Here is a 15,386-nt window from a genome sequence, read left to right as displayed (position 1 = left end):
CCAACCAGCAGGTCTGTCGTGAGCTGAGCAGGAAAGCCTTATAGGCCTGGTCTGGCATGAGGGCCTCAAGGACCCAGCCTTTCATACCCACAGTGAGACGTGAGAAGGGAGCCCAGCCTGGCCACATCACGAGGCACCTGTTAGCTGCCCTCACACATGAGGTCTGCAGGCTCCTCAGGAGGCTCACAGAGTGGGCAGCTATCCAGCAAAGGCTGGGAGGAGCCAGGATAGACAAATGAGTCTGGCCAGTGGACAGGATGTCAGACCCCAGGTACTTCCTCCCCACAGCACAGCCTTGTGGTGGTTTCCTGCCTGTGGCTGGCCAACCTGAGTGAACAAGGACATGCGCAACCCTGTCCACACTTGGTGACCGCCTGGGGACTATTTCAGCACCCAGCCTCCTACTTCTCACAGCTTCACTGGGCTGGTATCCCTGCTGTGCCAGCCTCTCTCCATCCAGACCTTGCTTCTCTTGCTGGGTCTGAGTACAGGTGTCCCCCATCTGTAGCCCAGAGTCCTGAATGCCACAGAGAGATCTTCCTCTTACTGAGATGTGACATTTTGTTCTGCTTCTCTGGCAGGGCTTCTGCCTCAACTGATGGCTGTAGCCAGACCTTCCTCCCAGTCCCCTGACCTCCCAGACCACTGGGCTACTTTAGCCCTGCTCTGAGAAGAGGCAGGAAAGGGGCAGCCTAGATAGTGCTTGACTAGGGTGAGAGGGAGAGGGTTGGGAGCGCCCTGCACTGTGTGTTCAGCAGGTCCCCCAGCATCAGGTGGTACATGAGGACTCGTGCTGGCCATGCTCAGAGAACAAAGGACAGTGGGAGCTCAGAATTCTGGGTGGTCATCCATGGAGAGGTGCTCTAACCACTGGATCCCACAGGGCATGAAGGAGTGACCAAAAAGTGACACTGCTCGATCCATGCACTGGGCACGACTCAGGCTGAGTGCACATCTGTGTGCATGCTCATTCCATGACACCATATAGAGACACTCAGGCACAGCCACACCTGTATGTGCCCACTGCACACTCCACACTCTACCCACACACATGTACACACATGCCCAGGATCACAGGAGGCAGCAGAGTGTGCTTAGAGAATCAGAAGAATTAAAAAGAATCCATCTTTAGTGCCCACCAGTCCCCAGCCTCCTATCTCCCCTCCCACAGGGAGCCTGTCTATGCCTTCTCACACCAGAGCTCTTAGCTCCTTTTCACATTGACACACACTATCAGAGAATGTTGGTACCATTAATGGAGGCTGGGTCAAAGAGGACAGAATCAGAGGCCTCAGCTCAAGCTCCTCCCAGATGAGTGTCTTATAGGTTCCTTCGTTCATACAGAAGTGGGATAATGGCCCCTTCCCATCCAGCTTCCCAGGCCTCCTCAAGGCCCAATTTAAGCTGATTCAAGTGGGAGAGGGGGGATCCTTTCCTCCAGGAAGCCCCCTCTAATGCAACTCAGCCACCTTCCCCAGCTGAACCCTGAATGCCTGGAGCACCACATGACTGTGAGACAGAATCACTGACAATGGCAGGAGTGCCACAGAGACCCATCTCAGGAGGAGCAGAAGACACATCAGTGACACCAGATTCCATATTTCTTGACTTCGGTGGTTGTTGCAAAAGAATTTGCTTCAGAATCCATTATTTTTAGGTCTTGGTTTACACTATTTTTCCTTATGTCTGTTATATTCTAAAAACACACACAAGGTTAAACAAAGAAACACATCTCAGTGAAGGGGCAATCCCCTAAGCCAATCTTCTGTTCAGTGGTGCCAGGTCATAACCATGAATCTCAGGGCAAAACCTTCCTTGTGCTCACTATGAGTCTCTAAGGTTGGAATGTAAGTTTCTGCTGCATTTTTAAGTTTGCCAATTATAGGACATAAATGAAGCTTCTTGAAGCAAATAGGTGCTCACCAAATGTTTGTTGAATAAATAAGTGAGCTGTGGAATACATGCATAATAAACATTTATAGACACATATTTTTATGTAGCACTGTCCTCTAGGAGTTGTCTGTACTAATGCCTACCCCCCTTCTAAACTACAAGACTCCTGAAGGCAGGGTGCCCCAACTCCTCTACATCCAGCCTAGGGAGGGTGGTGCCCAGGCAGAGGTCACAGCCTGAGCCGTCTGGGCCCCATTCTCATCAGAGCTACTTCCCAGACCCAGGGCTCAGTGGCTTTGGGTGGAGGTGGATGCCATCATTCTTGGAGCGCAGGATAAGCTGGGCTATCTTGATGGGCAACCGTGAGGGGTCCAGAGACAACTCAAAGCGGAGCAAGCACATGGCTGTGACCACCTTCATCTCATTGCTAATATGTTTTGTGAAACAAGGAACAGGTTATATTTGCTAAAGAAAGAGGGGGAAATGCTTAAGAGCTTCTTCTGTGTCCTAGGAGGATGGTCTGAAGACCCCTCTGGGACCAGTCCTCAGGTGGGGGTGGACAATGATATACTCACCTGGGCATCTAGGAGAATATCCAGGAAGTCCCGGTGCCTCTGTTTCTGGATCTTCTCCCATACCTTCTTATCCTGCAGGGCTGCCTTCCGCTCTCTGATGACCTGCTCTGAACCAGAAGCATAGAGTGTCACTGCCTGGGAAGCCATCTTCTGTCCGAAGGGGAACTGGGGTCCTATAATGGGCGGGGGCATAGAGGGACCAGGAGGAGGAATCCAGGCTTCCTAGAGGTGAAGGAAAAGGTATGGGAAAGGCCCGCCTGTATGGTCATGGGCCACCTGGCAGGCCCGCAGGAAGCGGCAGCCATGTGGAGTGAGCCAGTAGATGAAGTCACCATGATACTGGAAGGTCTCAAGGCGCTGCTGCATCAGCCGAGTAAGATCGCTGACTGCAAGGCAGTAGCTGCTGTCCCTGCACAGCAGAGGGTAGGAGGAAGGACTGGCTTAGACACTGGCCCAGGAGTAGCGTCAGAGCAGCTCCATTCCAGAAATCCAGCCCCAACCACAGAGCATCCTGCCCTTCTTCTCCCTGCCCTTAAGCTTCCTCATAAAAGCCAGATGTGTCTCCCTACCATGAGAAAGTCCTGGCTCCCCCCAAGCTAAGACTCCCTGGGACAGGACCCTATCTTTTCTCAGATCAGGGCTGAGGAGCCTGCCAACTCTCCCCTCTAAGCTGGCTTTGGGAGACAGTGTGGTCAGCCCCAAGGTGGCCCCTGACCCGTGGCCCAGGCTGGTGTCTCCTCTTCCAAAGGTACATATCATGAGTGAGTCCAGTGCCATGTGGCCTACATCACTGAAGATGTCAAAGGACTTATCCTTCCGAGACTTTTCTTCCCACTTGTCCTGGAGCCCAGGGATAGGAGGTAATGTGTAGGAGGCAATGTGGGGGCCAGTTGGGCTGACTGCCCCACACTGTTGTCCAACACCCATAGCCTATCCTTCACCACCAAGGCCCCCTTTACACACCCCCAGTCCCTGTCATGCCCTCCATCGTGCTGGAATATCAGCATAGGGTGGGTAGAAGTTTGGCAGCCTCTGGGCTTCAGGCTTAGAGGGCAGGGCCAGGAGGCAGATCTTGCACAGCACACAGATATTTTCTCCCAGTCAGGGCAGCCTCTAAGGGAATAGGACAGCTGAGAGGTGGTGAGCTCCCCAGCACTGTGTGTGTGTGTGTGTGTGTGTGTGTGTGTGTGTGTGTGTGTGTGTGTGTGTGTGTGTGTGTGTCATCCTGGAGAGGAGTTTCCTGCAAGGGAAAAGACTAGCCTGGATAACCTGGGGATTATCCAGCCCTGAGACTCTCAGCCTGACCTCTGATATTCCTCTTAGAGATGAGTTGTATTGACATAATTTTGGGCAGTTGTGGTAGACAGAGAATGTGGAGGAGACACTTTTTAGGTGTGAAAGCCTTTCCCACTACTCTCAAATATAGATGGTTCTCAAATCTGCTACTCTAGAGGCCTTATTAAGGCCTCACAGAGACCCTTTGGCCTGGGAGGAAGGAGGGCCAGGTAGAGACAAGGACGGGGCTGCCAGGACACTCAGAGATTCTGCACCTACTCAGCGGCAGCATGTGGCACATGTCAGCAGAGCAGGGCTTTGGCACTGCTGTTGCAGGCAGAACAGGCCTTGGGGCTCAGCTCTTCTCCTCACTTCAGAGCACCACCTGCTCTCCCCAGAACAAAACCAGGGTGGAGAGAGGCCAGCCCAGCAGCCAACAGCCTCTAGTACTCTGACACAGGGAGCTCACCAGCATGTTACATGTGGACTCAGCGAACAAGGCCACATAGGGTTTCAGCACATCATAGTGGAAGCCAGGTGTGAGCAGCTTACGGTGCTGGAACCACTTGGGCCCATCAAGAACCAGCAGTCCTTTCCCTGCAGAAGGGATGGGAGAGGGAAGGCTGGTCAGACCAGGAGATAATGTCCCAGCCCTGGCAGGGATGTGGGGCTAAGCACATCCCACTGGACTCCATCGCCAAGCCTGGAATCCTCCAAGGGTGGGCCACTAAGCGACCCAGTATTGCCCTCCGTGCCCTCTAGGCTACCAGGACCTCAGGACACAGGCAGCAGCAGTTCTTGGCTGAGTGAGCTCATTCCTTAGGACAGGATGACTCAGTTTCTGCCTCTCAGCTGCACCCACAAAGCCTGGGTCCAGGAACTTGTGTCAGATAACACTGCCAGATGTGAGACAAAGGACATGCATCCCCCTGGGGGCAGCCAAGCAGGAGCAGAGCCTGCTGGGCCTTGACTCTTGGCTGCTGAGACTGTGGCCACAGCTTCAGGACTTGGGGAACAACCAGCTGTGTTCGTGCTTCACGGCCTCAGGTGGGGCCCTTCCTACCCCACCCCAACATACCCACCAATGGAAATGCATTCCTGTCTTCAAAACCACCTCTGTTTTCCTAATCCTTTTCTATTACTTTCTAATTTTATCCTCTCTTTGATAACTGAAAAGAGGGTTACAAGCAAAAAGTCTTCCCAATGGCACTTGGTGAGTAAATAGGCTTGGGAAAGTGTTCTCCCTCTTGCCTCTGCCCCTTCTCGGCTCCCAAGAAGACACTGAAGATGCCATAGGATCATGAGTAAAAGAGGAGCTTTGGAGAAGCAGGTGGCCTTGGCTAAAGAATACTCCATGGCTTTAACTTGACTACCTCTGTAAAGGAAAAAATAAAATAAAATAAAAAAGAACACTCAGTGACTCCCACCTATTCTGAACATCAAATCACCTCCTCATCCTGGCAGCCAAGGCTGCCCTGTCCTCCCTGCCCAGCCTCATCTCCCAGCTGGGCTCTGCCTTGCAGCCACCCCGACAGCCTCACTGCCTCTGGTGACCAGCCATGGTCCCACCACCACACCGTTCCTCAGGCCTTTGCCCTGGCCAGCACCACCTATTTAAATCTGCTTTTGAATCAACTCTAGTGCCACCTCCTTCAGGAAACTGTTCTTCACACTCACACATCTCCAGAGCCTCTGCCCTGTCTAGAGAAGGCACGCCCTGCCGGAGAACAAGCCTTGGCCCCACATCCATGGCCAGCTGGGGGCTCTCCTACTCCTCCCCTGTCTCCTCACTGAGCAGCTGAGCTTAGGATGGGCACCCTGGAACTAGGCCATCTGGGATAACCAATTGAGTGGGCAGGGCAGGATCCTGGTCACCCAGCACCATGAGTCTGAGGTGGGTGGGGCAGGGAAAGCAGGCGTTCACTCACCAATCCACTGGATGAAAAAGTCATACACATCGGGGGCCTTAGGGTCTGCAGGAGGAAACAATCAGATCGAGCAGGAACTCAGGGTTCCCAGAGGAGGTTCATTCATGAGTAGGGTGGGAGCCTCAGCTGCCCAGACTTAGTACACAGGCCCAGGCCTCCTCCCTACTCATGCCCTGAGTCTTTTGTTCCCAGGAAGCCCCACCCTCTCCTGAGAGCCCCATCCTCTCTCTTCACCCCCACGGCTGTACACAGCTTTGGCATAGTCGGGCTCATAGATGTTCAGGAAGCCAATGAACTGTCCGAACCAGAGTTGGTGGGCATAGGGGAACTGGTGAGCCCAGGACACCACTTTGTCCAGGCTCCCTGTCTGCTGGATCTGAAATGATGACAGAAGGCCAAGGCCCCTCAGGAACCACTGTCACCAGCCAGGCACCAGGTCCCTGGGAGGGCAGGGGAGAAGAAGAGACTATGCGAGAGACATTATGTGTGCTATGAGAAAAGGCTTAAGTCACAAAAAAAAGCCAGACTCACAGGATCTCAGGATTGGAAGGAGTCTGACTCATCTGGTTCACCTGAGCCCTACCCTCCTCCTTATCAGCATGCTTGTGCACCTCTGCAGCAATCCCACGAGGGACAGGAGACCCTAGCCTCATACTGACCACATTCACAGCCTGTGCCCTGATCAAGGTCATAGCCAGCTTGCCACTGCCTCCCTATGCCTAGCTTCCTCCTGGCTCTTTAGATTTATTTAAGAAATACATAAAGCTAAAAAAAAAAAAGTGTACATGAGCCTAAGCCATGGCCAAGCTTTTAAATAAAGCTAGAGAACTAGGTGCACCTGCCAGGTACCTGCCTTGATTGCCCTGGGAGCCTGGTAAGAGGGAGGACAGCTCCCAGCACCTGGCCCCACTATTGCAGCTGCAGCCCCTCAAGAGGGCTGGGGCATCCTCTCTCTGGGGTACAAGTGACTGCCTGGACAGTTCCTCTGGATTACACAACTGCGTGCCTCACACCCTCAGAATGCCCCGAGCTGGGATACTTACAGGGCTGGGAGGTCTGGGACAGCTTGTTTTTACTCTGGAAGGAAGCAGGGAGAGAGCAAGGCATGAAGATAATTCACTGATCCCAGCTCCTTAGCCCCATCTCCCACCCTCACCTTGGCACTCCTTGTTGACCTCACCAGAAATAAACCACAGGGGGGTGCTGAGAAGAGCAAGCATACATCACCACTCTCCTCTCTGCTTCCCAAGAGCCTAAAGTAAGCTTTGCTCCAAGAATCAGATCAGAAAGGGATTTCAACGTTGCCTAGTCAAACCCTGACCTCTCTTTATCGATGGAAACGTGCGGCCCTGACCTCTCTTTATAGGTGGAAACGTGCGGCCCAAAGACCAAAGGGAACTGTCCCCCCGTGAGTTAAGGCAGACCAGGGATCCTGGCTGAGGCTCTTTCTGCAGCCCTTCCAGCTAGTAAGCCAGCTCAAGCCATCAGCCAGTGGACCTGAAGCTCAGTGGGCCAGTGTCCAAGAAACAAGCTACCCTTGACCAGTGTGCTGCAACCACAGTGCCCCAGGGAGCTGCTTGAGAACAAAGATAAGTCTGCTCACAAAATGGGGTAAGAGTTTCAAAAAACAAAAGGTGACGGGAGGAGAAAGAAGGTGTTTCCTTTTCTGCAGCATGTTGTAGTTCCCTCAAAGTAGATCACGTCGATCTCAGATTCCCAGCATGCAGGGTGTTAGCCCAACACTTTCACCCGGTGAGAATCCCTGCCCACATGCTCACACATCTTTAGTGACAGGAAACTTCTTTTCAAAACACCCCAACCATCTTTGAACAGTCTTAATTCTTCAAAAGGCTTCTTAGTCACTAAAGTGAAAGCCACCTGCCCACAGCCTTTCCCATACGTCTCCCTCTGGGACCACACAGGCTCCCACTGCCCAGGAAAGTCCTGCAGGGATTGGGAGCTGGGGGCTGGAACCCCCTAGGTCTGCTCTCCTCCAGGATGGACACCCATAGGTGCCCTTTGGTGCCCTGGTCTCAGTTGTCTCCCCACCATGGGCCCTCTCCACACACCCCAAGGTTATCAGGGCTCCATGTGTGCATGAGTCCAAGCCATTGCCAAGCTTTCAAATAAAGCTAAAAAGCTAGAAGCCAAGAAAAAAAACAACCAAAAAGGAGAAGAGGTAGCATCTCTGAAATAACCATAAAAATCAGCAGGAAAAATGGACTCAATTTACACAGACTCATTGGGGATTTAGCTGTGAGGTTGAGCAGAGCCATGGAGAGCCTGGAAAGAGGGGATGGAAGGCTAAATGTCCCAGGGAGCAGAGAAGTGACTTCCCCCATGCTGGTGACAAACATGACTTCATCCTCCATCCTCCCTTTCAAAGACAAATAAACCATTACACATGTACATGTGAACAAATAACATTCTGAAAGTATCCCTAACTCAAAGAAGGAGCAAAGGGACTTTGGGTGAGATCAGTGTGGTCACCAGCACTCTCCAGCTACCATGCCTTGACTGGGAAGTGATGATGGACTTTGTTCAAAGTCACACAACTAGCATCGTGCCCCAGTCTTTAGATTCCAGAGCCTGTGCTCTGCCTCCAACATCTCTCCTGTCTTCAGCATCCAAAGGTGAACTCCAGACTCAGGAGCACCCAAACAGGAGAGAGGAGGAATGCAGGAAAACATCCAAACAGCTAGAAAGACAGGAGGGCAGGGACCCAAGAAATGTCTAAGGGTCCAAGGGGATGCAGTCATCTGTCCTCAATCTGTGTGGGTGGCTTTGCTGCCCAGAGTTGGGTCCCCCAGAGATTCATCCACTCTTCCAACACGTGGGCATTAAGCAGCCATTACTGTGCCACAGACAGTGCTAGTTTCTAGGGTTATGGTGGTGAGCAAGACAAAGCCCTGCCCCACCAGCATACATTCCAAGTAGGGAGAAAGAAAATAAACAAGAATCAAATACACCAAGAACACAATTTCAGGTAGTGATAACTCCAGGAAGAAAAAAAGCAGAGTAAAGGGTAGGGCTGATACTGTGCTTGGGGTGGGCCAGGAAGACCTCTCTAAGGTGACGTTTCAACAAAGATCAGCAGAAATGCCTTCTGGAAAGCCCCATGGCATCAGCCACAATCTGCTTCTCAAAAACTTTTCTTTCAACTTCCCCCTCTACCTCTCTCCTCCTCACTCCCAGCAGATCACACTTGCTCTACTTCCCAAAGAAAATAGAAGATATCAGATAAGAAACCCCTAAAAGTCAGCTGGCAGACCTAAAGAACCGCCCCACCTGGGCCCAGCCTCTGTTTCCTTCTGTTTCAGGAGAGGAGCAGGCAGGGCCTGTCCAAGACCAGTCCCTCTGGATTCCAACCCTCCCCGCAAGGCACCTCACCCGTCAATCAGCTCCTCTCTCCCAAATCACAGACTTCACCCTCTGCAGGCTCCTTCCCATCCTCATTCAAAACTTGTTCAAGTCTCTGCCACTTTTAAAAAGACAAATCTAAACAAAACCTCCTTTGGCTCAGCTTCCTCCTCCAGCTAACACCTCATTTCTTCATCCCTTCATAATGTAATTTCACTAAACAGCTGTGGGGACGGTGGCTCACGCCTGTAATCCCAGCACTTCGGGAGGCTGAGGCGGGTGGATCACGAGGTCAGGAGTTCAACATCAGCCTGGCCAAGATGGTGAAACCCTGTCTCTACTAAAAATACAAAAATTAGCTGGGTGTGGTGGCAGGCACCTGTAGTCCCAGCTACTCGGGAGGCTGAGGCAGGAGAATTGCTTGAACCTGGGAGGCAGAGGTTGCAGTGAGCTGAGATTGTGCCACTGCACTCCAGCCTGGGCGACAGAGTGAGACTCCATCTTAAAAAAAAAGAACGGTGCTCACTGTTTCCAACTCCTTGTGACAGCGCCACCTCTCCTATGCTGCTCTTGCTAAGGAATCCAGCACTCTCCCTGGCGCTGAGCCCAGTGGACTCCCCATGTCTCATGCGCTGTCTCCTGGATGTCCTCCCCTCTCTCCCAGTGGCTGCCCTAGTCAGCTCCTCACCCACTGTTTGTTCCTCCAGATCTAGTCCTTGGCCTCTTCCTTGTGGCACCTTCTCCCTGAAGGCTCTCACCTGCTTCTGTGGTTTCCTGTGCCATCTACCTACCAACAATTTCTCAGTTGACAGCTCTTTCCAGTTTACCTTTCTCCTGAAGTCCAGAATGATAATCAACCCCCAGACTGCTCTGCATGATTCTCTCCAGACCCCTCAGACCCAGCATTTCCAAACCCATGCTCGTACACCTGTTTATACACATTTGCCCCCAAAATCTGCCTCTCCTGCTGAACTTGGGGATGGAACCACCACCCACTCCAAAACTAGCTGGGAATATGGAATGTTGTTTTCTCCATGGTTTATATCAGTATGAAGAGGGATGTCGCATGAAGGCAGCCCCTCCCCGCTGCCCACCAAGTATTTACATTGGAATCAGCAACCCAGAACAAAAAGAGCCAGATGTAGCAGGTCATGGGAGGAGACGATGTCACAGAATTCTCCAATTCTAGTACTCGAGGATTCCACACCCAGACACTGACAGATGCTGCCAGGCACTGAGCCTCCTCTTCCTGGGTCTCAGATGCCCACAGTTTAAAATTGAGGCATAGAAATCCATTCCTCCTGTTTACAATCCAGTCTTATGGCTCCCTTTTGGTGACTTTTGCCAGATTCTGCTCTGGTCCAGCTGCGTTGATGCCTCTAGTTAACAGAGCTCCCATGGCAATCCTCGTTTCCTTTTCCTGCTACATGGAGGGGCCCTCACTGACCCTCATACCTGGCTATGGTAGAGGTCTCGATGCCTCTCTCTCCTGTGCCCACCATGCCAAGACCTGGCCTGTTCTACCTTCCACTTCCCTCCAGCCCATTGGCTCACTCCCCACCACTAGGTGGAGGCCCGCATCACCTCCACCCTAGTATCCCTGCCTCTTATTTGCCCTCTGTCAATCTGTCCACCACCCTGAAGCCAAAGTGACCTTTCTAAAACATAGATCTGAGCTTATCTCTCCCTTGCTTAAATCCTTTCCATCGTTCATTCCCCATCGTCCTCAGAATAAGGTAAAGCCTTTTGACATGGCTACAGGGATCTGTGCGACTGCCCCATCCACCTCCAGCCTCATTCTCTCCATTCTGTCTCTAGGCCCAAGGATTGGTAACACTTGTGCTGTGTTGTTCATCTCTCCTACAAGCGTAGTTCCTCTAAAGCAAGCTCCTTGTCTTGATGCTTCATCCTCTGGCCTCAGCATAGGACCAGACACAGAGCTGTTGATCAGGCAATGCTGGTTTCTTAGGAAAAAGGGACCTTATCTGGCTCACAAATAAGGGTTGATTTGAGAGGAAGGAAGGGGATGAAGAAAGCAACTTTCCCAGGTTGTTTTGTAGCAAGACTCCCTCTACGATGATTTAATGATGATTTAACACCTGACGTTTATCTGTCCAGTAGTTCGAAACATAGCTATACTTTATCTCCTTCTATCCCCTTCTAACCCAGCAAGGTAAAAATGATTATCTCCATTTTGTTGACAGGGAAACAGAAGCACAGAGAGGTAAAGCAACTTACCTAACCAGGCATAGCAAAGGCCTATGATCAATGTTTACTGAATGACAATGAGCCACAACCCTATCTTCACTACACGGTACAAGGTCAAGGGCACTGTCACAGCAAAGGGCATGGCTGGGAAAGAGGCCTTTGCAGCCTCAGGGAATCTCATTTCCTTGGTCTGAGAGCTGGCATTCTACACACACACACATCAGATTTGTTGGCTTTTCAAGGGTTCCAACCTCAGGCCAACAATATAGCTGAGCACCTACTATGTGCAAAGTCCTCCCTGGCCCCTAGACTGGAATGAGGAGGACCCTGGAAGAATAGGATATGTCCCCACCTCCAGAAGACACATTCTGAGAATTGAGGAGGATGACAGGTAGATGCTAATGAAACTGGAGCGGCCACGAGAAACAGACCTCTCGGACGCTGAACTGGAAAAGGAAGGGGGAGCAAGGCTTTATGTTTTGTCCAAACGGCCAAGCTCGCCTAACACAGAGAAGCTCTGCCTTTATATAGGCTTACACTCTAGATATTACACATGAAAGGATCTTAGGTTTACAGCCTTAGAAATTACAAGTGAAAGGGTCTTGGATTTACAGCTTCAGAAATCACATATGAAAGGGTCTTGGGTTTACAGTTTTAGGAATCATATGTGAAAGGTTTCTGGTCTCCAGATGGAGGAGTGGGGTGGGGGTTTGATCTTGTTTAAGTAAAAACAGTGTTTTCTGGAGAAACACCACGCCTGCTATCTTAAAGGAAGGTGATTTAGGAGGCGCCAGTCAGCCAGCCTTTTCTTCTATTGAAATGCAGTGTGGAAGTCAAGGGGGAGGTGATCCCAGATGCCTGGGTCTTCTTCCTCACTACCAAGTCCTCCAGACTGTAATTAGAGACAAAGAAGGAGAAATCCTGATGGACAGCTCTTCCTCGCCCCCAGTCCCTTTACCCACCAGTCTTCCTCCCCTCCCTATTCCCATCATTGCTGGGCCTAATAATTAACTTTGCAGTAACCTTTTATGGACTGACAATGTCATGAATTAAAATGCAGACGTCCTGGGCCCTTGACCCAACTCCTGAGCCACCAAACAGACACAGACAAATATTTTCCACCCTCTGAATTTCAATGTCCTCATTTTTGCATTCAAGAAAATGATCCCCTCTCTCTACCCTCCCCATTTCTCAAGTTCAGATATGAATCCAAGCAAGAACAGAGGTGCCACGCTGTGGAGGACTGCAGAAGTGTTGTGCTTGCAATGGTTCCCCAGAAAACCTTTGTAGTTCCCACAAGTAGTCACCCCTCCAGCCTTTGTCTGCTCAACTTGGTGCCATGAGAAGGCCCTTCGGATAGCTGTGTTAGAGCTGAGAAGCCAAAGCCAGGCTGTGTTCCAGGCCCTCTGCATATTCTCAAGGTGGAAGTGGGAGCTGTTGCAGGGAAGAAAACAGCCACCCCTGACATGGAGGTCGGGATAATCAATGTTTACTGAATAACAATGAGCCACTGTCCAAAGAAACAGTGTCCTGGGTCCTTCCTTAGGACCCTGTCCTAAGGAAGCCCTTGACTGAGGGCAAACACACGTTTGACGAAGGCAAGTAGAAGTGGAGAGGGAAGAAGAAGAAAGGGAGAAAGTTCTCCCTAAATGCCTCTCGTACCCCATTAGTGCCAGACCTCATCCTTCCCTTGGTCCTCCTGTGTTCTTAGCAAAGCCTCTCCCAAGCCCTCCTGGTCCCTACACTTTTCTTCTCCATCATGCTTTCTCCTCTGTGGATACTCTCCCTACTCTCCAACACTCACTACTGGTTCATTCAGTGATGCCTATGCTGTGCTAGGCTTTATGCTGGACCCTAAGGGTACAGGGCTGAATCAGATCAGATCTCTATCCTCCAGAGAGCACAGTCCAGTGGGGAAGATGAACAGGTAAACAGAAGACAACAACCCAACAGGACAAGTGCTGAGATAAAAAGAATGGGGCTAAGGCAGAATCCTGGGGAGGAAGCTTGCCCAGCCAGGGAGCAAGGCTCTGGAGTCTGTTTTCCCCTCAGACAGTAAGCTCTTTGAAGCCCAGGGCTGGGTCTGATTCATCTCTCTGACCCACCCTTTCCTTTCCTGGATGTCTTCAGGATGCAAGTTACAGGGTTATCTGTTAGGGCAAGAATAAGTCTAGAGGTCAAGCTCATTTCTAGTGTCAGTCAAGGAAGAGAAACAGTGCCCCCCAAAGACTGAGAATGAGGAAAGTGGGTTCAGGAGGTAGGAGAAGAAACTTGTCTCACTCTGAGCCTCAATCTCTGGCATCTCAGCCAAGCACCGTGGCTCACTTCTGTAATCCCATCACTTTGGGAGGCCAGGGCAGGTGGATCATTTGAGGTCACGAGTTTGAGACCAACCTGGACAACATAGTGAAACCCAATCTCTATTAAAAGTACAGAAATTAGCCAGGTATGGTGGTACGTCCCTGTGGTCCCAGCTATTTGGGAGGCAGAGGCAGAAGAATCACTTGAACCTGGGAGGCAGAGGTTGCAGTGAGACAAGATTGCACCACTGCACTCCAGCCTGGGAGACAGAGCAAGACTCCACCTCAAAAAATATATATATCTCTGGCATCTCTACCTGGTTTCCCCAGGCTGGCTGCAGATCAAAACACTAACACTTGGAGAGGTTTTCAAATGTAAACCCCTAGTTCCAATCTGACAAATTAGAATCTCCAGAGGTTGGAGGCCAAGGAATTTGCTTCTCCCAGTTGATTCCAATTCCCTGCCCTGTGTCCCATTAGAAACTCTGGTCTAGATCCCCATGACAGTAGGAAACTAAGAGGTCTTCCTAAAGCAGGGGCTAAGGTAGTCCCCACCCTGGAGTAACAGGAGTTACTCAGTTCCTGTTAGTTCCTGGAGTAACAGGAAGATGAGAACTATGATCTGAACCTGGGAAGGTGTCACGACTCCTGAGCCACCCACAGGTGTGGCTGGGAAAGCCCTGCCTTTGGGGACACCACCTACCTAGACGCTCTGAGAGGTCTATCACGTGGTGCTACTCCTCTTCACCCTCACCCTCATTTCCTGCCTTACAAATGGAAATCTTTATACTGCACACAACAAAGCAGAAGCTAATTGAGCTTTCAATGGATTGCCTACTTCTAGGGACTACAGAGCTTTGGGATTTCTGTTTTGCCTTTCTGTCATTGCTGAGCCTTTAGCAGAACCTGGTCCAAACTTTGGGCCTCAGAATGATGAGAAGTAGTCTGTGGCATGCTTGAGCCCTGACTTGGAAGTGGCACCCACTTCTGAAATCAGCTTGAAAGGCTGGAGTGATGGAGAGATTCCAGTGGGAAAGCTGTATGGAAGCCATGGATCCCAGGACATCATCCCCCTGTCCAAGTTAAAGTCACCCTCCCCAGCCCCCTGGGAATTAGGCCTGATTCTTTGAAAGAAGGGAGGCTATTTTCTTTCTCCCCCCACCCCACCTCCACATACCTCGAGGGCATGTCCAAAGAGCCAGTGGGTGGGAGACCCTACAAATTTTTCCATAGCCTTGGCCGGCACCTCTGCCTCTGCAGCAGCAGGCAGATGAACTTGAGAAAGCCTAAGACTAAGATCAGCCCAGACGCCCACAGGCCCAAGCGGGAGAGGCTCAGGGAGAGGAAGCTGGGCACCATGGTTGGAGTTGCAGCCACCTAGATTTCATTTGACCTGCCTCCAGCTGCTCCTGGGTTCCTTTATACTCTGGACCCATGCACCCTGCCAGCTCCCAGCCTCAGCCACTCCCTGCAGCCAGCAGCAGCCAAGACTGGGCTGACTGCCATAGGGCAGAGACAGCAACCCCAAAGCCATAAACAACAGAAGAGAGAGCCTAACAGCCTTCTCCCAAAATTCAGCTAGAGAGAAACCTAATAGTGGACTCCAAAAAAAACCAGCAATGGGCATTCCACCTTTGTTCCTTAGTAGAACAAACAGATGGCAATTCTTAGTGTAATTATCAGGCACTTTTTACATACTATCTCCTTTAACCCAGACAGCAAGGAGGTCAGAGGCACTCACATTTTATACCCATTTCCCAGATAATGAAGCTGAGGCTCAGCTTGCCTATGCTTTCTCACAAGAAAGCTTCCAGTGTCCCCTCCAATATGAACCCTTGAGAGAGCTG

General features: G+C 51.1%; 1 protein-coding gene across 1 annotated transcript in view; it reads right to left on the bottom strand.

The window, feature by feature from the left end:
• CYP4X1 (cytochrome P450 family 4 subfamily X member 1) overlaps positions 1-14,934 on the bottom strand; it is a 148,809-nt gene extending 133,875 nt beyond the window's left edge. Inside the window, exons 1-7 of the mRNA XM_037742898.1 lie at positions 14,717-14,934; positions 5,906-6,047; positions 5,672-5,716; positions 4,213-4,340; positions 3,184-3,308; positions 2,726-2,877; positions 2,469-2,575 (exon numbers count right to left, since the gene is read on the bottom strand). Of these exons, the coding sequence (XP_037598826.1) occupies positions 2,469-2,575; positions 2,726-2,877; positions 3,184-3,308; positions 4,213-4,340; positions 5,672-5,716; positions 5,906-6,047; positions 14,717-14,770 (753 nt within the window). The 5' untranslated portion in view covers positions 14,771-14,934. The remainder of the gene's footprint in view (positions 1-2,468; positions 2,576-2,725; positions 2,878-3,183; positions 3,309-4,212; positions 4,341-5,671; positions 5,717-5,905; positions 6,048-14,716) is intronic.
• Positions 14,935-15,386: the final 452 nt, after the last annotated feature.

This window comes from Cebus imitator, unplaced genomic scaffold (assembly GCF_001604975.1).
Source record: "Cebus imitator isolate Cc_AM_T3 unplaced genomic scaffold, Cebus_imitator-1.0 Scaffold129, whole genome shotgun sequence".
Lineage (NCBI taxonomy): Eukaryota > Metazoa > Chordata > Mammalia > Primates > Cebidae > Cebus > Cebus imitator.
This window is presented reverse-complemented; position numbering and strand designations above follow the sequence as displayed.